This window comes from Saccopteryx leptura, chromosome 7, assembly GCF_036850995.1.
Source record: "Saccopteryx leptura isolate mSacLep1 chromosome 7, mSacLep1_pri_phased_curated, whole genome shotgun sequence".
Classification (NCBI taxonomy): Eukaryota; Metazoa; Chordata; class Mammalia; order Chiroptera; family Emballonuridae; genus Saccopteryx; species Saccopteryx leptura.
The window spans coordinates 100,830,606-100,858,129 of NC_089509.1; the positions used below are offsets into that span (position 1 = coordinate 100,830,606).

The 27,524-nt window shown below is 46.1% G+C and overlaps 1 protein-coding gene across 1 annotated transcript in view; it reads right to left on the bottom strand.

The window, feature by feature from the left end:
- MREG (melanoregulin) overlaps positions 1–27,524 on the bottom strand; it is a 56,926-nt gene that overhangs the window by 17,905 nt on the left and 11,497 nt on the right. Inside the window, 1 exon segment of the mRNA XM_066345771.1 lies at positions 23,555–23,714. Within this exon segment, the coding sequence (XP_066201868.1) occupies positions 23,555–23,714 (160 nt within the window).

The window sequence follows — 27,524 nt, forward strand, 5'->3', positions numbered from 1 at the left end:
GCAGTTTGACTCTGCACACCATGCAGAGCCTCAAAGCCCAGATACCATCCTGGAGTCCCTTCCTGGAGCACCTGGGGGAACACATCCACCCCCTGGTGGTGAAGACAGTCCCTCTTACTCCCCCTACGCCCCCCCCTAACCCCCCCCCCGCCCCCCCCCCCGCAATCATCATGTGTTTTCTCTGACCTAGAACTAGAGCAAGAGTTTTCACTTAGTCAAATGCAAATGCCAAGTAATGCTTTCCCAACTCTCCCTGTTTATTTTTGTTCCACAGCTCCGCTGGAGTTCTGCAAACAGACTGCTCGGCAGCCACAGGCCCGTGACCTAATTCTCTATCTGGTTTTAACCAGATTAAGCCAAGGGACAGCTTGCAGCTCCTGCTGGGGAGGTGTGACAACAAAGCCACGGAATGGGGCTGCCGCACAGTGAGATTTCATATCAGTTCCGTCTAATTTGGGGGGTTCCCGGCCCAGGAACAGCTTTAGCGTTAGGAGAAGGGCCAAACTCAGAGGCGATTTGGCGAATGCTTCCAGTAGGAAGAATGTGACATTGTTATTCCAAATCCACTCGTGAGAACCATCTCGGAGTTCTGCGGCTCCAGCCACTGCAGGGAAGAAGGACAATTGGTTGCTGTCACTGAAGGCGAAGGATCCCGAGACTAAGTTCCTATGCACGGAGAAGAAAGGGGGGCTGGACTTTCTGGCAAGGTAGAAATAGCCAGTTCACCTGGTTACTTTATGTATGTACCGTGGAGGAAGGCCGCTTCCTTCAAATACAGAGGCAAGGTGAGATTTAACAACGGGTCGTACGAGCAAGTATGACGTCTCCAAAATCTGGCCACCCCTCCGCATCTGGCCCTGCGCTGGGCAATGCGCAGGCAGCCACCGGCCACGCACAGCTGGTGAGCACTTGGAGTGGGGCTACTCCAAATCGAGAAGCACTGTAAATTAACATACACCTGGGACTCTGAAGACGAGCCCCAAAAAAAGAAAAGAAAAAGTAAAAACATCTCATTAACAGCATTTATATTGATTGCATGTTGAAAGGATAATATTTTGGACATATTTGGTTAAAACATAGGATGAACTTTAATTTCACCTATTTATTTTTACTTTTCAATGTGGCTACCAGAAAATTTAAATGACTTATGTGGCCTGTGTTATATTTTTTACTGGATTGTGCTAATCTAGAGAATACAATACTTAACGGTTTAATTTCGAAGAGTGGTAACATCAGCAAAGGGCCGCCTCCTTCACCAAACCCCACCAGAAAACACTCTGTGTGGGTCCTTCAGGGTTGCAGGTGCTTTCCAGGTGACAGTGTGACCGTGTTTATCTCAGGTTAGGACTGTGCTTCAGTGCTATCCGAATTGTCCCCAATGGTGATGTACTTCTACAATCAGAACAGAAACCTGAAAATCCCTAAGAAGTACTACTTTTACCGCTTCCCGTGTTAACGCAACCTAGTGTTCAATTACCTACAAAATGGAAGCCTCTACTTATGGGTCCCCTTGTAATTTGAATTTATTTAGAACAGTCCTACTATTTTCTGAATGGCAGGCAACTCACAGACCTTAGCTGACTTGACTTCAATGAGTTCTGTTAAACTGAAAAATCCTGATAAATTTGCAAGTTCTTGTGTGTGTCCCAGAATTTAGGTGCAAACACTGTTGCTTCTGTGGGGCATTTGCTGTCTGAATTCCAGGATCTCTGCCAGCTTCCAAGAGGAGGAGGGGCAAGGAGACAGAGCAAGGACACGGGAATGACCAGGAAGGAGACCCAGTAGAGTGGAGATCGTTCTGGGGGGGGCGAGGGAGGACATTCAGCAGCGCCAGTCAGAGACACAAACAGGGAGAAAAAGGACAGAGAGAAATTAGGAAGTTTACAATTTGCTTTTATAAACTAAAAGTCTCCAAGATCTGAAAGTCTTCCATTTTTTTTAACCCAAATACTTCTTATCATAGTGGTGATTAATTACACTGCTCACAAAAATTAGGGGATCAGGGAACATGCAGATACTCCAGTTCTTTCAGCTTTTTGTATAGTGCATTTTCACCAATGAAGTAAAAGTTGGGTTTTGCATCTCATTTGCATAATCAACTTTCTTTGCCTTGTCGTTTGCTTTTCTGATGTTCTTGTTTAATAGAAAAAAATCAAATGCTTCTTGTTTTTATCGCTTCGTGTTCATTTTGAAATATCCCCTAATTTTTGTGAGCAGTATATTTTTGTAATTACTCTTCCGGCACGCCTTATCACTAGGGACCCTGCCTACAACTGCTCTTCCTTTATTTGAAAGCTGTCAAGTTGTTTATTTCTGCCTGACACCAAGTAACCCCAGTGCTTTTCATCTTCGTCCCCTGGGAGGAGCTTAAAAGCAGCTGGCTCTGATCCATTCAGAGAGAGAGAGAGAGAGAGAGAGAGAGAGAGAGAGAGAGTGTGTGTGTGTGTGTGTGTTGGAGGTGCAGAGATAAACCCTGAGCAAAAAGGAAGGCAGGCAGACGACCCTATCTAATTTCCTTATCAACTGAACGTGTGGTAACTTGAGGATGGCTATTTGCTAGAAGAAGGAAACTTTATCTACAGAATGCCCTTAGCAGGATGTCTCTGGTCAAAGGATTACCTAGACGCAGGCACCCAACATCTTCAGGGTATGGCTCCCAGGAGAACGTCACTACATTAAAAATAAAAAGGAGGTACACAGTGGAGCTCCTCATAATCTAAATGCTTTCTTTCCAGGTGCCTGTCCTTGAGAGGGGATGGGGGCCTTAGGGACACATTCTCAATGTCCCAGACCTCTGTCCGCTTCATCAGAGCCTCCCTGTTGCCTGTGCCTTTGAAGGTCTCAGTAAAGCTTGAGACTGGATCAGATCTATGATCCATGTGAATCCGCCCTGACATGTTTTGCACACCCTACTTCTCTCCCCCACTACTTGACTCCAGCTTTATAATTTTTCTATATTTTCATTGTCTACCCCTCTGCATTATATATATCCTTTTAAAGACACAGAGCTACGGCCTGACCTGTGACGGCACAGTGGATAAAGTGTCAACCTGAAACTCCAAGGTCACTGGTTCGAAACTCTGGGCATGGCTGGTCAATGCACATACAGAAAGCAACTACTACTAGTTGATGCTTCCCACTTCTGACCTCTCTTTCTCTCTCTCTAAAATATATATATAAGTAAAATATATATAATAAATATATCTATAAAGTAATATATATATAAAGTAATATATATATATATATATATAAAGTAAAATAAAGACACAGAGCTGCAAACTGAACCACTTCCCTAACCACACCAAGCACATCTCCAGCATATTACATCCTTTGAACACAACCCAAATTTATACTAAACCTTCCACGAGAGGTACAAGATGCTTGTCTATGTCACTTGTCCAGGACAATAGGGTTCCTTTAGCAGCTGGGCGATATTAAGTTCAAGCCATGTAAAACTTGTTTCCTTACAAATCCAGTATTTCATTCACTGTCCTTTTTTTTTTTCTATGAAGTGAGAAGTGGGGAGGCAGAGAGACAGACTCCCACATACATCTGACCAGGATCCACCCGGCATGCCCACCAGGGGGCAATGCTCTGCTCAGCTGGGACATTGCTCTGTTGCAACTGGAACCATTCTAGCACCTGAGGCAGAGGCCATGGAGCCATCCTCAGTGCCCGGGCCAACTTTGCTCCAATGGAGCCTTGGCTAAGGGAGGGGAAGAGAGAGATAGAGAGAAAGGGAAGGGGAAAGGGTGGAGAAGCAGATGGGCGATTCTCTTGTGTGCCCTGTCTGGAAATCAAACCCGAGACTTCCACATGCCAGGCCGACAGACACTTTACCACTGAGCCAACCAGCCAAGGCCTGTCCATTTTAATCCCTCACAATCTTCAACTGAGCCTCAAGATACTGCCTCCCCAATGCAAATATTTAGGAGTGACTCTAACAAAGCTTCAAGCATGTTGCAATGCCACAGCCTCAAGGAAAAATAGTCACTTAAAAGGAAGCAGTCCTGTAATTGCCTGGACAATCACCAGGTGACACATTTGTGCATAATGACTCCAGTCTTTCCTGACTATTAGGGACACATGGATGACCCTGTGCAGAGCCAACAAGGAAGCCAGCTGCCTGGTAAATCCTGAATTCGGCTGCCATTTCCAGCTGTCAAGACCTTTGCCTCATTGGTCCTCTGCCTGGCTCCTTACCGCCGCGGCAAGCTTTCACTAACTCAAATAAAGCCCCTTACACAATGTCTGTGCACTGAAAACCCAGAATGTAAAAGGAAAACAGTAGTGTAGCACTGGTATGTGGTACATTTAACATGTTTGGGAATTACAGTGTCTTTTGTTTAGTTTTAGCTAATCTCACATAACAGATTGTTATATTGTCATTTTCAGAAAGAAAAATCATTATTTTGCAGCCATAACTGAAAAGGCTAGAAGAGTCTCTCGGTTTCTAAGGAGGATCTCTTCTTCCAAAGAATCCTCAACGGTGGGCACAGGAAGCCCCCCTCCAAGGGGCTGGTGACCTGTCCCGGTTGTATAAAAAATTATATCTACACTATCAATTAAGCCCGGTCTGCTAAGCTCCACACCAAAGGCAAAGCTCAGATGATGGCTTCAGTCAAAGAGCAAACATTTTAGGGTTTACAAGGCAGAAAGTCTTTGTCACTGTAGCACTGAAGCAACCAGAGATGATATGTAAACAAATGAGCATGTCCATGTTCCGGTAAAACTGGATTTGACTTGCGGGTCATAGTTTGCCTGGAACGTGGAGAGACGGTGGCATGGAGGATCCAATCTACTTTCAGAAATATCCCAACCCTTACTCCAAGCACAGTGCACACATTTCATTCAAAGAGCATGAATGGCCTGGCCAGGCGGTGGCGCAGTGGGTAGAGCGTCGGGCTGGGATGTGGAGGACCCAGGTTCGAGACCCCAAGGTCGCCAGCTTGAGCGCGAGCTCATCTGGTTTGAGCAAAAACAAAAAAACTCACCAGCTTGAGCCCAAGGTCGCTGGCTCGAGCAAGGGGTTACTCGGTCTGCTGAAGGCCCACAGTCAAGGCACGTATGAGAAAGCAATCAATGAACAACTAAGGTGTTGCAACAAAAAACTGATGATTGATGCTTCTCATCTCTCTCTGTTCCTGTTTGTCCCTATCTATCCTTCTCTCTCTGTCTCTGTGAAAAACAAACAAACAAACAAACAAACAAAGAGCATGAATGAGGTCTAGTTAAGTCCTTAAGATGCAGGTGTTCAACAATGTCATGTTTCAACAATGTCGTGTTTCATGGGTTAAAAGCTGCATGACTTCTCCATTGTCCACAGGCCCTTCAGCATAGAGACTTCTGAGATATGTCCTCCATACCTCCCTCTGACAGACGAGAAAACGTCTGCCGAGAGGGCCTGAGCAGCCTGCCCAGGGTCACACAGCAAAGTATCAGCAGCATCAGGAGACAGTAGTCGAGTTGGGCCCAACCCCCAGGAATCCTATCTACTGTTCCACACTCCTCCTAGTGCTCCATGAAATAAACATCTGCTTTACTTTTCAACACTCGCTGCCAGAGCACCTGGTAACAGAGGGAAGGAGACGAGCCTTCAGAGTCAGAGACTCATTTTTGCAAGTGATGACCCACATGGAACCAACATAAAATATCTGTGAGAGTCAGGGTGCCTCTCTCCCTCTTCCTGGTGCCACTCAGAGATTGTGGGGCACCTGGAAAAATTGTCAGGATTGAGGAAACCAAGATGGTCAAATGTGATTTAACTTATCATCTACTATCCTCTCGGTGCCTCGTTTCCAGTACTCTCCTCTTCTTCCTTTGAGCCCTGCCCACGCGCCCAGGGCCAGCACTGCGATGCCCCTCTCTCCAGCCTCCCCTCCCCCTCCCCCATCAAACTCCTCAGCCCTGGATCCTACCCCTTTGAAAACTAATTTGTGCTGGTCTATTAATGATGGGTAATTTTCGCTAAGATAGAACCAATCAGTCTCTGATAAGAACTGATGTATTATTGCTCTCAGATATCAAATTTGAGTTTTAAAGGGGCCTTTGAGAAGCTCAATACAGTGATTTTTTAGATTGCATTGGGTGGTTCTTCCAAAGACGCCTGTAGAGCTGCCTGAGACGGGGAAATTCAGAGTTTTACCCCAACCAGCACTCTTTTGTTTCCTGAATGGTTTCTTGGGGGGGAGGGGGAGTTCCAAAGATAACAAAGAGAAGTTTCAAAACCACAGACAAATGCCAAAGCACTGACCATGGTTGGTCAAGAGCTCAGTCACAATGCCAACGCAGAAGCTATTTTAAGGGTGTGTCAGGAACTGTGAAGCATCTGAGATTTGGCTCTTTTACAAGCTAACAAGTGTTCCGGCCACAATTTCACGGCTGCTGGCAAAAGCCACGAGACTCCTGGGTCCGAGACAAAGGATCCAGCAATAGCAGATCGGCAGGTTTTACGTGAGCTCTCTAAGCCCCGATTCCAACACAGTAATAGGAAGAGGACCACATGACACCTGCGTGTGCAGGAGGCTGCGTTCCAGGAGAGGAACCCTGCACTCAGGGAACCTGAGTCTTTTTTTTTACAGAGAGTCAGAGAGAGGGATAGACAGGGACAGAGGAACGGAGAGGTGAGATGCATCAATCATTAGTTTTTTGTTGCACGTTGCAACACCTTAGTTGTTCATTGATTGCTTTCTCATACGTGCCTTGACCGTGGGCCTTCAGCAGACCAAGTAAACCCTTGGGTCCAAGCTGGTGAGCCTTGCTCAAACCAGATGAGCCCTCTCTCAAGCTGGCGACCTCGGGATCTCGAACCTGGGTCTTCTGCATCCCAGTCTGATGCTCTATTCACTGCGCCACCGCCCGGTCAGGCGGGAACCTGGATCTTTACGTGGGCAGTCGGCTTGCCTGCCCTCGCTCACTCGGGAGAGAGGGCTACACCTTCTGAGGGTGTTCGCTCTGCAAATATCCTCGAAAAAGACTCCCCAGAATAAAGGGCAGCCAGTGCCCTGCCCATGACATGCCCAGAAACCAAGAGACCCATGGTGAATGATCTCTCAGTGCGGAGAGAGGGCCAGGCCTGCTCGGGACTCCCAAGGAATATGAGCTCCCCAAATTGGGAGTGACAGGGGCCAGAGGGAAAGAACAAATCTTGTAAAGCGACAAACAGGCATTTTCCACTTGTTTAGTTTGAAAGCGCACCCTGTCCTCCTTAGGACAAAATATATTCTAGAATCCTCACCACAGCCTCTAGCCCTTGCTGGTCTTCCCAGGGGCACACACACAGCCCTCCCCCACTCCCTCGGCTGCAGCCACGCCGGCCTCCTCATTGTTGCATGGCGTATACCACATGCATTCCTGCCTCAGAGCCTTCGCAGCCGCTGTTCCCTCTGCCTGGAAGGTCCTTCACAAGGTTCGCTCCCTCACCTCGTTCAGATCTCTGCTTCCAGCCCACAGCCACCTTCTGTTCCCTCAGACTGTCTTACTTTCCTTCCAAGTGCTAATCAGAACCCACCTGAGAGTGACTTGCTGTTGGTCTCCCCGCAGTAGAACGTGACCTCCTTGAGGGCAGGCCTTTGTTTACTGCTGTGTCCACAGGTCCACATCTGATCACCAAGCGTGACAACTATTTCTAATCTTATCAATTCCATGTCTACCGTTATTAATTGAATTGTATCTTCCAAAATTCATATACTGAAGTCCTAACTCCCAGGACTGCAGAATGTGATTTTCCTAAGGGAAATAAGCTCTTTACTAGGGTAATGAGGTTAAAATGAGGTTATTAGGGTGGGCCCCCATCGAATATGACTGGTGTCCTCATAGAAAGGAGAGAGAGAGAGAGAGAGAGAGAGAGAGAAGGGGGGGAGCAGAAAGCATCAACTCGCATATGTGCCTTGACCAGGCAAGCCCAGGGCTTCCAACCGGCAACCTCAGAGTTCCAGGTCTACGCTTTATCCACTGCGCCACTGCAGGCCAGGCTCTCAATGACCACTTTAATGCAGGCAACAGGTACATGCTCGGTCATGGATCAGGATGGTAAGGTGAAGACGGAGGCATGCTCTGTTTCTGAACACTCAGCAGCCAGAAGCCAGTGGTACGTGTGAGCCTCAGCCAGTGCCCTTCGTGGCCAGCTCCCAACCCGTGTCAGCAGCGCCGTGCACACAGAGACAAGCACGGACAGGTGGAGTATCCTGAGCCGGTGGAGGGAGGGAGGGAGGGAGGGAGGGAGGGAGGGACGAGAGCAGCGGAGGGAGGGAGGGAGGGAGGGAGGGAGGGAGGGAGGGAGGGAAGGAGGGAGGGAGGGAGGGACGAGAGCAGCGGAGGGCGGCTGGATCCCCTCCCCGGGCGCATCACACCGCCCTGCTCTCGGCTTTCTGCGGCTGGAAGAAGAGTCCAAGGGGACGGAAAGTGGGAGAAACAGGAGAGGAAGAGAAGACCTTTCAAAAGTAGGGCAGGGGAACAGGTGCGGCGAGTGGTAGGAAGGACAGTCATTGTTTCCCCATCCGCAGAGGCTCCACCAGCCAGAAGGCAGGTCACTTCTCAAAAGCCACTGCCTGACCCCACTGAACCCCCGTCTGATGGGAAAGACACTGGGCACCCCCACATTCCTGGGCCACTCAGAGATGTGCTCCGCGCAGACTGCCAGCTCAAGCCGGGTTCACCCCTTTAAACAATTCTGCTCTGGGGCCCCACAAAATCCCTGGGGGCAAGCAACAGCCTGGCTTACCCAGTGCTTTGGCCTCCACCTTCAGGGTCCTCGTGTGGGACTCTGCCCCATCCCAGGAAGACTGGATCTCGAGCTTCCAGCAGCGTTTCCCAGGTGCTGAGCCTGCTCCGACCTCACTTCAGGCAAGACCGAAACCGCAGTGACAACAGACAGGGACGTCTCTGGAGGCCCAGCCAGAAAGCGCTGAGTTGGCCTCTCTGCTCAGAAAACCTCTCCTCTTCCTCATATTTCACCCAGCACAATGAATTTGGGTTCATTGGGTCCTCTTTCAAATTAGCCAATGAATTCCTCTGGTTTTGCCCTAATACCTGCTTCTTTTTTAACTTCCAGTTGAGCTGAGCCTACTCAGAGTAAATTGACATCTACCGGGTGGGTGAAAAGAGGGAGGGAAAAAGTTAGGGATGCGATGCTTAGGGAAGGGAGCCAGGCCTGGTGAGGAGCCAGCCGAAGGGGGTACAGGCAGAGGGTCACAGGAGAAGAACCCTGGAGGGGCTCCCACAAGCTAAGAGGGGGCGCCCAGAAAGGCCAGGAGAAGGGTTCCGTCTGTGAAGGCTGCCCACCTTGCTGGTCACAAATACCCCCTTGGGTGGCTCAGCCCTACACCAAGCAGGCTACCTCGTCCAGACCCGTCACCCACTCCCTCCAGACTTCTGTCTGGACAGACAAAGGGATAACGGCTTCAGAGTATGTCCTAGAGCCAAAACACAGACAAGACACCTCACTGACTTTGGACATACGACAGTATCTGTGGTAGAAGACAGAGGGCATCTTTAAAGGTGTTTTTGCATATCGTCAAGGTGGAGCTGAGAAAGCAGACACCCCGACCAGCGAGTCCTTGGTCTGAGGTCTCACTCTTCTTACAGCGTTGCCATTTCCATGAGGTTCCAGCTTTCCTCGGAGTCCCCCAGATGGTACGTGGTGGCTGGGAAAGAGATGGTGCAAATGGCCAAGAGGTCCCATCCCCAAAGCATGGCCTGTTTTTCACAACAAACTCAAAAGCTCAACCGCAGTGGATTCTTATTGTCACCACTGGTACCTGGTTTCTAGACTTTCTGGTAAACTCACCACAAATGGCCAAAACAAAACAAAACAAAAAAGTGAAAATAAAATGTAAGCTCAGTCAGTCATACAACGGAACAAAATAGTATTTTGGTTGGCTCCGAAAGGCTCACTCTGCTATGCTGCGCCCTCATGACTTGCCCAACACCTGGGCCCAGTTAATGGGCAAAAGCACCTGGATCTTCTGGTTCTTGGTTGAAAAACAGGATTCCACAGCCAGGACTGGCCACCTATAGCCCAAACTCACATTTCCCGCAAGCTTGTGGCCCTCTACTGTAAAACACATTTTTTTTTTACAGAAGAAGGAATGAGTTTGATTTTGACTCAGATCCACTGAAATTCACTCCAAGTCAAGTGCTTTAATAACTATGACAACAGCGATGGGATAAAAGGGCCGGGTGTGAGTCGACCTCACACGACTTGTAGTTCCACCTGACAAGTATTTCTAGAGGGCGGACCCAGCCTGTATTCATGAGCCACTTGGCCTGCCGCTGAGATTGCAAAACCGTCAAAGGGCACAGCTCACCCTTGCACTGTAAATAGAAGGATCATGCATAACAATGATGTGACCACAGACAGCTGGGGGCCGGCACCAATCGGAGGCGTAAGGTTTCATATCAAGAGAACTACAGTGTCCTCCCGGAATAGTTTGGGGATTTTCAGTCTGAGAAGCAGCAGCTCTGGGCCCTCATCAGAACTGGGTGGGTGCTACCATCTTCCCCATGTGTTCCGTCCAAACCAGAGAACAAGCCAAGTTGCTCTTACAGTCCACGCCTCGTCAGCCTTCCGAGATGGCCCCGCTGAACCCCGCCTCAGGAAGTCCCAGGGCGCCTGCATCTAGGGCTCTCGTGCCTCAAGGCTCCGGTGCAATTAAGAGCCATCTTCGGTTAAACTGAGAGGAGCAAAACCGATCAAAGGAAGGGGTGGGGCGGGGTGGTCGAGAGGGAGGGCGTGGCGAGGAGCCCACAAATGCAGCTCTGCTTGTTGCCATAGGGATTCGAGGCCGTGGGAGGGGACGCCAGCTCCAGAGAAGGAGCCTGATTTATCAGGAGCCTCTGCCAGCCTTGAAAAGATACACGCCCACTGCCTGCTCTTCGAGCCGGGCCTCGGTCTGCCTTGGCAGGATTCCTCCGAAGCCTGTCCCAGCTCCTCCTAAACTAACTTTCACTCTCCTCCCACCCCTGCCCCGCCCGGCCCTCCCTTCCCCTTTCTCCAGCACACCCACAGCAAAGCAAAGCCTGACGATTTGGAAAGATGCAGGGAAACAGCACCAGAGCGTGCAGTGAAATAGAAGGGTGAGAGGTCGACCGTGTATGAAGTAATGACACTCGCACCTGAACTAAACTTGGTTTTAAACAGGAGACCAGAAGAGTAAAAGTTCCCTCCCTCCACCGCTAACTCCCCAGCAGTCACCACGGCTAACAAATTCATAAGTAACCTTCTAGAAAGGTTATTATGCTTTGATACAAACAGGCTATCTTTTACACAAATGCAATAATACTATATGTATCCACTCAGTAAGAGATCATGACTATCATTCCAAGTTGGTACCTATAAATCCTACCGCATTATATTATAAGCTGTATAGCATCCATTAGTACAGCTATTTACGATATACTTAACCAGTACTTCCACCGAATTATTTCCAGACTTTTAACTTCTCAAAGTAATACCACACATAACATATATCTTTGTCCGTGTAAGACTCTCCATGAAGTGCCAACAGTGAAACTTCTGGGTGAATTGATCTCATTTAGATTCCATGTTTAGACTACGCCACCTTAAAAAGCATTTCAAACTGGTGAATGGAGCCGAAATGACTGATGAGGAAGCAGAGGAGCTATTTTGATCACAAGGGATGCCATTCTGGGGCAACCACTTCCCATGGGCTCACTGGGTCTCAGCCAAGAGGAAAACGAAGCTCTTTATTGAATGCTGGCACTGTCGCTTTGGGCAGAGATTCCTCAAAACTCAAAAAGCTTCATCAGTTTCTGTGTCTTCAGTCCAGCTCTATATCTTAAACAAAAACTCAGGACAATAAATGAGCCTTTGGTTGGAGAAGTGCAGCTCTCTGTGGGCACAGAGAGGACACCGTTATTTGACTGTGAAAATAGTGTCGGGAGGCCTCCCTCCCATAGTCATTGGGAGAAAATGAAATCGTAGGACTTGCTGAGTCTTGGCAGTGCACGAAGCTCTATTTGGAAAAAATCTGTGGGTTTCACTCAGACTGCAATGTCTAGAGATCCCTTCCTCCCACTCCTAATCTGCTGGCTCTGATTGGGTAGCCGCCTGGCCTTTATAAAGTAGAGTCTGTGTTTGAAATACCACCCTGGATCTCAGCCCCAGATTCATTCACTGCTAGATTATTCTGGATTTCCTTGGATTCCACATTCTGCTGCCTGCCCTCCCAAATATCTGCTTGTGTCTGTGCCTGAGAGTGCTGTTCACCTGGGAGTGATGTTCAGAAATCCCTATTGACCACCGTCCAGGGTCAGGACGTCATAATCAAATGACCAGAATAACTTCATATTGGAGATGGAGGCACCAAGTTATCACATCTGGAGGACAATGGTAGTTAGTATAGTATACATATATGAAACGTACTTAGAGGACCACCGGGTAGACAGTAAGTGCTTTATAAACAAATGTCGGTTGTCATTGTTCTTGTTGTCTGGTTCCTTTTCACCAAGCCACCATCTACTAAATATAGTCACTGGCTTCCCTTGTGGAATTTATTGTTTATTAGAGACGGCACTGACCTATCAAGTCTGTGGCCCACCAGATGGTTTCATGCATTTGGGTTTATATGACAGTCTCTTGTGAATTTGGTTGATGTTAGTAAAATCCCCTATGATGGTTAATTTTATGTGTCCACTTGGCTGGGTCACAGTGGCCAGATATTTAGTCAAACATTATTCTAAATATTTTTTGTGAATGACGTCAATATTTAAATTGGTACAATCCAAGTAAAGCAGATAACCCTCCATGATGTGGCTGAACCTCCACCAAACACTGGAAGGCTACAGTGGAGCAAAGACTGAGCTCCTCTGAGCAGGAAAGGATTCTGTTAGGTGACGACCTTCGGACCTGAACTGAAACTTGTCCCTGACGCTCCAGCCCACCAGACTCCACCATCAGATTTTATATTCACCAAACCCCACAACTATGTGAGCCAATTCCTGAAAATAATTCTCTCTCCAAAGATGGTAGGTAGGCAAGTAGGTAGGTAGGTAGGTAGGTAGGTAGGTAGACAGATATATCTTGTTCATTCTGTTTCTCTGAGAACTCTAATATACCCCCCTATGTTCAAACAGCTCTAGGTTCCCTGAGAAAATCAACTTCAGGGACCTGCATGGCTGGTCATGAGATTTTGAGCAGTAGTGACATCGCCTATGGTATTGCAAGTCTGTGAGTTTTGCATGACCGACCAAGTAGCCCACCTCAGGGACATATCCATCCACCTAAGAATAGCTATGAAACTAGAAGTGGCTCCTTACTATGACAAAAGCAGAAATTCTAATTAAGGGCAACAGCAACCACTTAGTTCTCATACTGAGTTGAGAGGTGGGGCATCTAAAAAGGACAGAAAAGAATCTCCTATATCGTTGACACTAAATTAACATCAAGATTAAAAAAAATATTAACCTTCTGGGTGTTTGAAGAACTGACAACACTTTAATTCCAAACCAAACCTGCTTGATATAACATAAGACATCAATAACTAATAGAACAAACCAATTAATACATACATCAAGCAGAATTTGAGCTTTTGTTATATAAAAAATCAAGTATATAAGAATGCATCTGACAAATATGTTTGAATAGCCTAGACACCTTTGGAAAAATAATTAGACACTGGAGTTTTCACAGAGAGAAAAGAGTTGGACAGTATCTTATATCTTTTCTATGGAGTTCTATGCCTATAAGCTTATTTTACTACCTGGTTGTTCCTATTCACATTTAAAATAAAGAACAAAGAAAAGAAAATAAGAACCATCCATTTGGCTATCTGTCTTAAAACCTCAGAACCTGACACTTTCCATCTCCCCTCCACAGCCAAGGGCATTGAACGCTCAGAAGCCCATTTCTGTTTGAACATTATGAAAACAAGTCACCTCACCTCTGTGTGTATGTCTTTCTCTTTCATACATAACTCATCTACATCACAAGACTACTGTGAGAAGCCAGGTGATGCATAAGGGAGGCAACGTGACTATATGATAGGCATGCATCTCTGATGATCTCGTTTGTTCTAGAGGCTTCACTTGATATTAATCCCTGCTGTTTCAAATTTATAAGTAGACAACTGTAATTTTTAAAAAGTCTGAAGCAGTTTTATGGTTCCAGTTTCTTCTCACCCCCAATTGGTTTATTCAAGCTGTAAAGAAAAAAAAAAAAAACTTAACCGAAAGATATGATTTCTGTCACATGCTTGTCCATAAATACGTGGCCTTCCTTCTGGAAATTTCCACCATCACAATCACAAAAACTCAGAGATGCAGCAATCTGCTGCTGTGACAGCGACGTGCTGGCTACAGAGAAAGCTGGCCAGCTTCCTGCCCTTCTCCCCCAGACACTCACTGCATTCTCCTCAGGTGAATTGGTTGTCCATCCTCCTGCTTCACTGACCCATCAGTGCTCTCCGGGTACACTGTCTACTGGCTTTCACCCACCTTTCTGGGGCCCAGAGGAAGGAGGCCAATGAGGACAGAGTCTAAAGCACAGGAAAAGAGCCTGCCCGGTGGTGGCGCAGTAGATAGAGCATCCACCTGGGATGCGGAGGTCCCAGGTTTAAAACCCTGAGGTCGCTGGCTTGAGCCTGGGCTCATCCGGTTTGAGCGCAGGCTCACCAGCTTGAGCATGGGGTCGCTGGCTTGAGCCTGGGATCACAGACATAATCCTCATGGTTGCTGGTTTGAGTCCAAGGTTGCTGGCTTGAGCCAGGGGGTCACTGGCTCAGCCAGAGCCCCCTGGTTAAGGCACACATTAGAAACAATCAGTGAACAACTAAAGTGCCACAACTATGAGTTGATGCTTCTTATCTCTCTCCCTTTCTGTCTCTCTCACTAAAAAAATATAAAATAATAAAATTAAATAAATAATAAAAAGAAAGAGAGAGAGAGAGAGAGAGAACAGGAAAAGAAAGGAGCCTGGCCATTACACTTTCATATATGAACAGCCAGAAGAACAGGGTAGAAGTCCCCCTGGTTTCCTGTTCTCTCCACTTCCCTCCCACAGCCAAGCAGCTCGGAGCGGGTTCCGCCGGGCCAGACAGCAGCTCTTCCCGGGCTACGGCCCTGACACTGATACGCAGTGGTGGTGACCGGGCCACCGCTTCAACTGTCTCGACGGAGATACGGAAACCGGTCCATTTGAAGCTATCAGCTGTTTTATTGATCAATTTGGAGGTTAAGAAAGGGAGAATGTGGAGAAATTATAACCCTGCCCATTGCTGATGGGAATGTAAAACGGTGCAGCCGCTGTGGAAAACAGTACGGTGGTCCCTCAAATATTAACCACAGAATTACCCTATGATCCAGCAATCTCACCCCAAAGAGTTGAAAGCAGGGACTCAAATATTTGTATATCCACGTTCATTGCAACATTGCTCACGCTAGCTAAAAGTGGGAAGCAACCCAATCCATCAATGGATAAAAATATGTTGTTTATATATGCAATGGCATATTACTCAGATTTAAACAGGAGGTGATTCTGAGGCACGTCACAACATCAATGAACCTGAGGACATCATGCTAAGTGAAGTGAGCCAGTCACAAAAAGATCAAGTTGTATGATGGACTAATATGAAGTACCTACAGTCGTTAGAGTCAGAGAGAGGAGAAACGGCGGTGCCGGGGGCTGGAGGTAGGAGGTGGTGGGAAGTCGTTTTCTAATGGGTAAGGCGTTTAGTTTGGAAAAATGAAAAAGTCCCAAAGATGAACAGTGGTCCCGGCCTGCCAACAGTGTGAATGTACTTAACGCCACCGAACTGACCCTTAAAAAGGAGGCCAATGGTAAATTTTATGTTATATGTATTTTACCACAATTGAAAAGAAAAAAGGTGACTGTATATCCCAGCTTGTGCAGGGCCGTCCCAGTTCATATCAGTGGCCTGGCGTACTTTATATTAGCCCTCCCTTTCCTTAGATAAGACCTTGTGACTGTGTCCCAAACTGAAAAATAAATAGGATGATCTTCCAGAGGTTATGTAACTATTCGGTGCCATTTAGCTAGGACATGGCAGAGGTCTGACTTTGTCCCCAAATCTGTCCAATCCCAAAGCCCATGTTTTTCACCCCCTCTCATCCTACTGAATAGCTTTTTACATCAACTTTTCCAATATTTACTATATCAATTTTTCCTACACAGATCTCTCACATGCTACCTACTTAGTAAGAAACATTGATTATTTTCATATCAATATCCAAAGATGCATAAATATATATAAATATAGTGCTCACAAAAATTAGGGGATATTTAAAATGAATATGAAGCGATTTAAAAAAGAAGCATTTGTTTTGGGGTGTTTTTTTTTTGTTATACAAGAACATCAAAAAAGCAAATGACAAGTCAAAGAAAGTTGATTATGCAAATGAGATGCAAAACCAACTTTTATTTCTTTGGTGAAAACGTACTATACAAAAGGCTGAAAGTACTGGAGTGTCTGCATATTCTCTGATCCCCTAATTTTTGTGAGCAGTGTACGTAAATAAACCTAGACACACACACAAACACTTAAAGGGTGGGGTGGGCAAAGAGTAGGAAGAAACATCACAGACAAACAGAGTGTCTTCTGATGTGGTACAATGGCCTTCCGTACTCAGAGTGGTGCCTGAGGTATTAAAAATTCCTGAAGCAACAGCATGTGAAGCACATTACATGCAGTGCCCAACACAGGTTGACACTAAACAAACATCAAAGCCACTCTGTGATTCAGTTTGCACAGGTTGATTAATGGTCAACCAATGCACAGACCAGTGTCCATCCAAGGCAGAAAGTCAACATCTATTTGGTAACTTTCTCTTTGACCAAAAAGAATTCCACTGAGGCTTTTTCTAAGCTCACTAGAGAGACCGGGACAGTGTTTCCAGTCATATAGGCTTCCGAGTCAGACAGCCCCAGTTCCAACCCCAGTCCTCCCATTCATTTCCTCCAACACCTTATACAGACAACGGAAAGCCTCTACCCTTATGTGTCCAAATGCCTCCTTCATAGGCTTACTGGGAGGATTCAGTATCTGTCCAGAGAGCATGCAGGACACTGCCTATCACATAGCATAATATTCAATAAATATTGTCACTTAGGAAACAAAGGTAAGATCATTTGATTCTCTGACCCTAATAAGTATTTTTATTTTCTCTCCCTCTAAACCAAACTATCTCTGTCAAAGTAAAATAAAGAATGGTTGCATCCAACAATGCACATTATCTGGGCCCCAGAGGGAAAGGCCTTTGGAGGGACCCAGAAGTACCTAGAGAATTGCTTCATTTTTCCACTGTCACTTTGCTCCTCCATGCTTGGTGTCAAACCTGTCTTCCTATCCCCTACAGTGGCGAATGTCCACACAATTGTAGGGAAATTGGATGGCCCTAGCAGAGCAGGTTTTGTGCAGCGCGCGGAGACCAACAGTAATACAGAATCCAAGTGGATTGTCGCATCTCCACGTGCTTTGCTTATGTGGCTGGGACGTGATCAATCCCACCCTCTCCCACTTCCTCACAGCCTCTCACCAAACAGTTCAAGCAACTCTGTCTTGTTCCTTCTTTCAGTACTAGGGATGCGACAGGCTAAGTGTATAACCCAGACACCGCCAACAACCCCTGGGAGGGCCTGTTGCTACTTTAAACACTTTATAGGAACTGTTTACAATGTTTGGCAACAGTCCACCAGCAGGGAGTCCTGACTCGCAGGAAAAGCAAGCTGTACATCGTAAACCAGGCACCTTCTATGTTTTTGCCCCAGTAGTTTGAAAAAATAACAACACTTGGCTGTTCCCCAGGGTTCAGCAGAATCTAGTTTCCCCAGGTTCACTCCGGGCACCCAAGCATTTTGGTGTTCACGTGGACCCCTGCAGGCACGCATCATGGGCGCTATATACGTTTCTGGGCATGTAATGATTTAATAATTTTAAAAATAAACATAGAATTTCTATCACTGATTATGCCAAATGAAGATTGCCTATTTTGAATCAAATGTTAACAGAACCTATGAAAACAATTCAATTCTTGGCATTTACTTTCTTAATCAAAACTGTCAACGTCTTTTCTAGCAGAGTAAAAATGTTGACGCCGTGCATAAAGTCCTACAGGAACCACTACTGTATCACCGGAAGAGAAACCAGTTAACATCGGTCGGAGGCCAAACACTAAACAAAGGGAAGAAGGGATGGAAGGGAGAAAGATGAACCATCTCAGAGCTAATAAAACAGAAGTTGGGGGCAGGGGGCTGGGGGTTATAACAGGCTACAATCAGAGTGGAAAAGCATAACTTGGGAAGAGTGTTCCATGATCCTCGGGAACACTTCCAGAGAAAGGTAAGCAAACACAGCCTCATTGTCCTAAGATGAGAATGTATTTCCTATCATTGGCATCAACAAGTCACAGAAATGGGCTTTGGACAGACTTTGCTCATGATTGTGAAATTAACAATAAATCTCAAACAATATCTATTCCTCTCATAACAATTTTATTCATGATGCTCATTCTGTATTATGTTTCTGGATTCGCAAAGCCTAGATTTAGATGCTAACTCCACACTTTCAGCTGCGTAGTGTTGGACAAGTTGCTTCAAATAGAAATAATGGTATCTACCTACCTCACCGAGTTGTGAAGAGGACATAGTTAATATGTGTAAAGTAGTTGAACAGTGGCTGGCACTGTTTTCAATATTATTAATATCTTGGAGGGAAAGATCTTTCCATATGGTTAAATTATTTATACAAACAAATAAGGTGCATGGTATTTCACTAACCATTATTAAGCTTCCCTAGAACAGAGTGTGTTAGGTGAAGCACAACTAGTTTAATGAGAATGAACATAAGAATAACGATTCGATGCCATGATTTTGAGGTTGTTTACTATTGCTTAGTCAAATTAAAGTATTTTATGACATCATTCAAAGACAAGAGCAGTAATTTTCCACTGCTTGGAGGTCGGCAAACGCGTCATCTCTTCTGCTCAAAGTCAGTTTTCCATTAGCTTCCGAAGGCTTGTGTAAATGAAAAGTGGATTCTATTAGAACTAAATAACGTTCCTCTTTACATCCTCTGACACTGCAAGTAACTTTCAAGTTCACGCCTTGGCTTCGTTATTCGCTCTCCTATTGTGTCTTCTTTTCTGATTTTTTTTTTCAATTTAGGAAAACACAGCAAATTTAGCCTTAACGATGTGTAGCCGTTCCGCTGCCGGCTTCAGATTCAATAGGGGAAGGTAAGTAGTACACATACTGTTTTGAAATTGTTTTTCATTTTTTCAAGGAACACTAAATATGGATGTACCTCGGGCCTTTCGTGCTACTGCTACTCAAGGCAAAAAACAATGTTCAGTTTTCTCAATGCCTTGCTTGAGCTTCTAAACTGTGTAAAATACCTCAGGCTCCTTGTTCCCAGGTAGAACCTGTTTTCCTTTCAAAGCTAAAACCCTCTGTTTTATTAAAATTTGTATCGATTTCATCCTGTCTGAAAAAGAAAGTCAGCAATATTAATAGATACAGAATTTGTTCGAGTTTAAAACACGCCCCAACCACCCCCAGCTTCCCACTTCCACCTTCTAAATTACTGGTGAGTTCACTTCTCAATCACCCTGAATATAATAACAATAATAACAAATACTGGTAGTCCTTGTTGTAAATGTTCCTTATAGATCAGTAGACCATAAACATATTTTGTTTAACTGACACTTCATTTATATAGCGAGAGAGACAGACAGACAGACAAGAAGGGAAAGAGATGAGAAGCATCAACTCGCGGTTGCATCACCTTCTCACAGTTGCATCACTTTAGTTGTTCATTGATTGCTTCTCATACATGCCGTGACACAGAGGGTGGGGGAGCCTCAAGCGAGCCAGGGACCCCTTGCTCGGGCCGGCGACCCTGGACTTAAGCCAGCGACCATGGGGATCATGCCGATGATCCCGTGCTCAAGCCAGCGACCTCGAGGGTTTGAACCGGGGACCTCAGCATCGCAGGTCAACTCTCTATCCACTGTACCACTACCGGTCACACTAACTGACATTTTTTTTTTTTTTTTTTGTATTTTTCTGAAGCTGGAAACAGGGAGAGACAGACAGACTCCCGCATGCGCCCGACCGGGATCCACCCGGCACGCCCACCAGGAGGCGATGCTCTGCCCACCAGGGGGCGATGCTCTGCCCCTCCCGGGCGTTGCTCTGCCATGACCAGAGCCACTGTAGCGCCTGGGGCAGAGGCCAAGGAGCCATTCCCAGCGCCCGGGCCATCTTTGCTCCAATGGAGCCTTGGCTGCGGGAGGGGAAGAGAGAGACAGAGAGGAAGGAGGGGGGGGTGGAGAAGCAAATGGGCGCTTCTCCTGTGTGCCCTGGCCGGGAATCGAACCCGGGTCCCCCGCACGCCAGGCCGACGCTCTACCGCTGAGCCAACTGGCCAGGGCCCTGACATATTTTTTTAATATTAGTTATCACTTTAAAATCTGGACATTTTAGGCCCTGGCCGGTTGGCTCAGCGGTAGAGCGTCGGCCTGGCGTGCGGGGGACCCGGGTTCGATTCCCGGCCAGGGCACACAGGAGAAGCGCCCATTTGCTTCTCCACCCCTCCGCCGCACTTTCCTCTCTGTCTCTCTCTTCCCCTCCCGCAGCCAAGGCTCCATTGGAGCAAAGATGGCCCGGGCGCTGGGGATGGCTCTGTGGCCTCTGCCTCAGGCGCTAGAGTGGCTCTGGTCGCAATATGGCGACGCCCAGGATGGGCAGAGCATCGCCCCCTGGTGGGCAGAGCGTCGCCCCATGGTGGGCGTGCCGGGTGGATCCCGGTCGGGCGCATGCGGGAGTCTGTCTGACTGTCTCTCCCCATTTCCAGCTTCAAAAAAATGAAAAAAAAAAAAAAAAAAAAAAAATCTGGACATTTTATATGTAAATCTGGATTTTCAGCTTCTTCTAAAAGTAAAAGTTCTGAAAGTTCTGGATCCGCATTCTCAACATGGCAAACAGCTACCTGGAGCTTAGCAGCCTCCCCTTAAACACGTCATGAGCTCCCGGTGTTACTCAGTTCTGCCCTCTGAGGTGCTTTCCATGGGTTCCTCCTAGAAGGCAGCACTGGGACAATTCCAATTTAAATGCACATACTCTTTGGTCCAGAAAAAAACTATGAAAGGTCATGCAAGTATGCACGGATATCCACTGTGGCATTGCTTCTAAAAACATAAAACATGATTCAACCCAACCATCAATAAGGACTGGTTGATTAAATGACGGTAAATCCACCCGAGAGATTATCGGAGGCCCTGAAAAGCAATGAGGTAAATATAAACATACTGAAATGAAAAAATGTTCAAAATGTATTATTAAGAGGGAAAAAAAGGCACGGTTCAGAACAGTCTGTAATGTACAATCCCATCTGTGGGCAAAATGAACAAAACTGATAATATATGCTTTTATATGCACTACAAATTTGGAAAAGAAAATGTAAGTAAAACTTGAAACCATGAATGTTTATTATACAAATTATATTATGTATACATATAATTGCCTATAAAATACCTATACATGTATATATATATACTTTATATGTGTGTATATATATATATTACACTTTATAAAAGGTAGCATCATGAACAGAGATATTTCAGATCATTTTATGTATAATTATCATCACATCTTCATATTATTTCTTTGTGTCTTGGTTACAGAGTTCCCTAGAGGTAAGCTTGACTTCATGTCCTCAGCAAGGAAAAGCAAAGCCTTCACACGGGGCTTGAGAAAAGCACAGAGGCCCCAGGGGCTGCGGTGGAGCTGTGTCTGTTCAGAGCTCTGTAGCTCGCGCTGCCTCCTCCACTCTCTCGGAAGGGAGGCAAACAGGGCGGAGAAGCAGGAGCTCCTCCGGAGAGAGCTGCCAGGCTGGGCTCCTCCAGAGAGAGCTGCCAGGCTGGGCTCCTCCAGAGAGAGCTGCCAGGCTGGGCTCAAGCCCCCTTCCAGCCCCTTTCCCATGTGCACAGGCCCTGGGGCATGGGGGCGAAAGAGGTATACTATATATTATGACCCTACTGCTGGTGCTGCTTTGGGCAGAATGGGAGAAGAGGAGGAAGAAAAGAAAAGAAAAGAATCAGTTCTAGTCTCACCAGCAGAAACCCTACCTGGTCAGCCCAACATAGTAAAGGGCTGGCTCTTCCCATTAATGAAAGGAAAAGCAAGGCCACACTTCCTGTGCTCAGGAAGGGCAGCCAGGGCAGCTGTCCTTGGCTGGAGCAGACTCAGGACATGCGGTAGGTGTTAGCAGTCAAGGAGGGGGTCGGGCTGGGGACAGGGCACGCCAGGAATAGTGCAGAGCAGGCCACGGGTGGGAGGTTGTGCCCCTGAGTTACACCCTGTGATGGCCGTCTAGCAGAAGCTGTCCCCATCAGTGCTCTATTCCCAAGGAGGGACACTCATCAGCAGCCACTGTGGGCCTCTCCTCAGGCCTGTAGAACCAGAGGCAACTGTTGGCCCTTCCCCCACCCCTGATCCCACCTCCATACCCACCTCTATCCCCCCAAGGACATCCAAGTCACACCAGAGTAAAAGAACCAGGGTGCATACAGCACTTCTAAAAGTTTTCACCTCCTGCTAAAAGCATGGTTTGGGAAAAGAAAAATACCAGTTAGCAAAAATAAAGAAAACTAATAAGGGACAGACAACTCTCTATAACCTGCCCCTTCACCTACACACACACACACACACACACACACACACACACACACACACACACACATTCGGGTGCTTTCCTTAAGAACCAGATCCTAGGATTTAACTATCCCTATTTTTCTCAATTACTATAAGACACAAAGAAACATGCCGTCTATATTTAATGTAGGTATCTATGTTGCATATAGTTATCTACTTAAGGCTAACTGATGTACACAGAAGTTAGAAAACCTAGGTGGCATTACTTGGAAGATAATACCCTTAGTATTATATTACATTGTATTTATATATATATCATATATGACACCACTTTGGAAATGAAAGAGAACTAAAACAGTGATCCCCTCTGTTGTTTTCTCTTCGGGTCCCTCCTTTTTAAAAGCCCCCTGTCCCCATATCAGTAACTTTGGATTAAGAGTCCATTACGAGTGGTTTCAAGCCTTATCACAAGAATCATCTCAAATATGGCAGATGTGCTGCCGTTTGATCAATGTAAGGAGCTGTGAAATAGAAAAGGAAATAGAAACTACTTCACACCTGCTAATATTCAGAACTGGTGACAATGCGAAGCCTTCAGTCTGATTCCTCTAACTGGGGCTGTGAAACACCTGCAAGAGGGGTGGACTGTTAAAGCCACTTAAGATGACAGGCTATCTTCACAATCTTCCTGCCTTGTTGTTTCTGGACGAGGGTCATTTGTATCACGAAGGTAACGATTAGAAATCAGTCTTATCTGTTCATCGAGCAAGGTTACCAAGACCATCAATAATTAGCAAGGACATGCTGTTAAAATACCTCCACATTAAACATTTCGTCACTCTTTGATTCCAGGCTGGCTTTCTCGGTCGTTGCCGTCTTCACGGGACATTGTCCCCGGCACACGGCAAGATCTCAAGAGGCACTTACCTCTGAATCTTTGTCCTGCTGGTTACGCACGACTATCAAATTGTACAGGACCCTGTCATCGTCCGCCTCGGTGTGGGACACATCGTGGGGCACGCTCCACAGATTCTTTTCATCTTCCCTCGCCAGAGTCGCTCCGAATGAAGAATATGAATTGTGACCACTACGGTATAAAAGAAACAGTGTAAGGGCGTTTTGTAATGTCTATAACATAAACATCATATGCATGCAATGAAATATTAATAAAATAAGTAGTATGCCATATTTCCCCATATATAAGACGCATCTTTTTTCGAAAAATTTGGGGTCTAAAAACTGGGTGCATCTTATACAGTAGTTGTAGATTTTTTTTTACTTGCATTTCCCACTTTTTTGTGCTTGTTTTTGCACTCATTGTTGAAGACAGTGATATGTCATCAGACACAAATGAGGACAAGCTAATGGATGGGAGTTTTAACAGTGATGAGGAGTTGTATGAATTTTATGATGAATAAAACTTGAGTTCAATAACTTTATGTATTTCACTTTTTTCAAATTTCAGGCTCCAAAGTTAAGGGGCATCTTACACATGGAATCGTCTTGTACATGGGGAAATACGGTATATTATATACTGTATAAAGTAATATATAAATATGTACTTCTAACAAAAAGGCCTAAATATTCTCTAATATTAAGCATAACGCAAAGGAACAATTTAAAAAAGTTACTTTAAGAACAGCAGAGAAGGGATATAATCAGATGCCTGGGCAGAGGTAATGTTACTATATTAAACATGAACTTTGGCACTGAGTACCCTAGCAGCGAAAACAAGAAAAGGAAGGTCAGTGGGGCCTAGAACTCGCCTGATTAAAAGAAGAAAACAATTAACATGAACAGATGAATTTATATTATGGGCTCTGAATTCAAGGAAGCACAATTATTTATTTATTTATTTATTTATTTATTCATTTTACAGAGGGGAGAGAGAGGAACAGAGAGAGACATAGAGAGAGAGAGAGAGGAGAGAGAGGCAGGGGGGAGGAGCTGGAAGCATCAACTCCCATATGTGCCTTGACCAGGCAAGCCCAGGGTTTTGAACCGGCGACCTCAGCATTTCCAGGTCGATGCTTTATCCACTGTGCCACCAGAGGTCAGGCCACAATTAATTTAAAGTACAATAGTATCCAATAGCTATCAATTTCCTTACAACAAGAAAATTAAGTAATAAATATGTATAGCCAAATAGTTTCAACAAACAATGCAGGGTGCTGAGTAAGAATTTCAGCAGCGCAACTCCGCACGCTGGTTTTATGATTTAGCCTTTATAAGGCAATATCCAGGCTTGGGCTTCCGGAGATGGGTGGCAGCACGTCACACCTGAGACATGTTTGCACATAGCACCAGCGAACATCTGTGGGACCAGACAGGTAGGGTCATGCTGAAGCTGTTCCTTTTATCTAATGATATGTATGAAGCATCGACTCCATGTTAATGATAGGGCTCAATAAAATTGTGAGCAACATAGACATGGTCCTTGTCCTTAGACCTCACTGGAGTTATGGTAAGAAAACATAATAATGAATGATCACATGACTATATAATTAAAAACTGTGATAAGTTCTATAAAGGGGGGAGCTAAGGAAGCCTTGAGAACTAATGGGAGTAGGCTCAGGTGAGTACTGTGAAAAAGGGATGTCTGACTTTACTTTGAAAGATAAGAACAGAGTTCCAGGCAATGGAAACAACACGTGCAAAGGCCCTGGGGTAAGAGGAAGCAGAATGTGTGTCTGCGTTAGAAGACAGGGGACACTAGCCAGAGAATAAAAGAGGAAGCAGAGGCCAGAGCCACGTGGTTTCTTGAACCACATTTTCTAACATTCCTTAGAAGTGTGGTCTTTATTCCCGACAGCAAGGTAAGCTATGGAAGGGTTTTGAGAAGGACTGTGACATGACATGAACCGTATTTACAATTTTAAAGATCTTTCTGGCTAAAGTGTGGCAAATGCTTGAGAAGGGTCAAGAGTGGATCTGAAGATTCATTAAGATGCAACTGGGGTATCTCTGGCGAGACACGACAGGCATCGGGATTAGAATAATGGAGTGGGGCTGCAGACAAGTACACTTTTCAAATCTGTGCAGCAGGTAGAAGCGCTCTGGCTTTTCACCTGGATGGTGAGTGATGCCATCCTAAGACAGGAAGACTGCCCCACGACCAAGGGGTGCAAACACACTGCAGTGTGACATGAGGGAATGGCGAACGAGGACAAGCGGAAGACAGCTAGACAAGCAGACAGCATCTGGGAAGGAGGGATATGCATAACTGACAGGTGCGCTAAAGCTGAGTGTGAGTATCTAAACAAACCTGAGACACTCAGTCCACGGCGCTAAGGAAACCTTGCAACAGGAAGCAAAGTCTCCAAGCTGGGGTTTAACAGCAGGAACCTTCCCACGGCCTAGCTCTTAAGAATGATAAGCCACACCAGCTTGAGCGCGGGGTTGCTGGCTTGAGCGTGGGATCATAGATATGACCCCATGGGCGCTGTCTTGAGCCCAAGGTCACTGGCTTGAGCAAGAGGTCACTTGCTCTGCTGTGCCCCCCCCCCCACCGTCGTCAAGGCACATATGAGAAAGCAATCGATGAACAACGAAGGTGCTACAATGAAGAACTGATGCTTTTCAACTCTCTACCTTCCAGTTTGTCTGTCCCTATCTGTCCCTCTCTCTGACTCTCTCTCTGTCTCTGTCAAAAAAAAAAAAAAAAAAAGAATGATGAGCCAATGACAGATGAGGCGACTGAAGCCTTAGTGTCTTGTCCACTCAGGCTTTAAGGAGCATGTCAACTTTATTCATTCGTTCATTCAGTTGTTTGTTTATCTAACACACATGAACACAGGTGCTTGTTGTAGACTGGGTGCAGGGCTGGGCGCTTTGGGGACTTGAAAATAAATAGGACATTGTCCCTACCCTTAGTGTGACTATAATGCAATGAGATAAGTGAAATTTTTTTCAAGAGCATGAAACAGACTGTTGTAGGAACAGAGCAGTGACACATTTTGTGTTCAGAAATGGCCAGTTAGTTCAGTCAGAGCGTCATTCCAAAACACCAAGGTTGCGGGTTCGATCTCTAGTCCGGGCAAATATGGGAAGCAGCCGATGAATGGACAGCTAAGCGGAACAACAAACAAATGCTTCCCTCTTTCTTTCTCTCTCTCTCCCTTCCTCTGTCTATCTAAAAAAAAAAAAGAATCAATAAAAATAAATATATTTTTTAAATGGTTAATTCTTAGCTTGAAAACCTCTGCTGACTTCTGACACCTCAACGTGTGTTGATACGAGACGGAAGTGCAAGAAAGGTGTCATGGAGGTGACGCCACCGAACCCAGACCCGAGGAATGCAGAGCTTTTCACCGGGAAGAGAAGCAAGGGGAAAGGCATTCCTGGGAGAGGGAACAGCACAGTCGCAGCACAGCGTACGGAGGCTTTGTTCCCGCAGGGTTGGGGGATTCCCAGAGTTCCTGCAGAGCTGTCGGAGGGAAAGTCAGGGACGTGAAGGAGAATTGGTGAGGTGGGGTCGGACTGAGGGAAAGTCAGGGACGTGAAGGAGAATCGGTGACGTGGGTCGGACTGAGGGTACTGCTGGAGGTCAGGTCTGAGTCTAGAAACCGTGACAAGTTAGCCAGGGGATTTTGAGCCTTGTCAGGTCTGCGGTTTAGAGAAGAAGGAACAAGGGGATGGCTTAGGAGACTGTCACAAAAGGCTACGTGTGGTTTTCATGTCATGCTTCTTGAGGTCTTGGCGTCTGGGCCTGGGGACCCCTGGGGAAGAAGAGGAGCAGAAGACGAGCAGCCTCCCCCCCCAAGCAGAGGGAGAAGCCCACAAACCACCACAACCTGAAGAGCTACTCCATTTAAAATCTCACTGGTTAGGGATAACAAAAATTTCTCTGGGACACAGTTAAGATGATGTTCTATTGCTAAATGAATACTTATGCCGT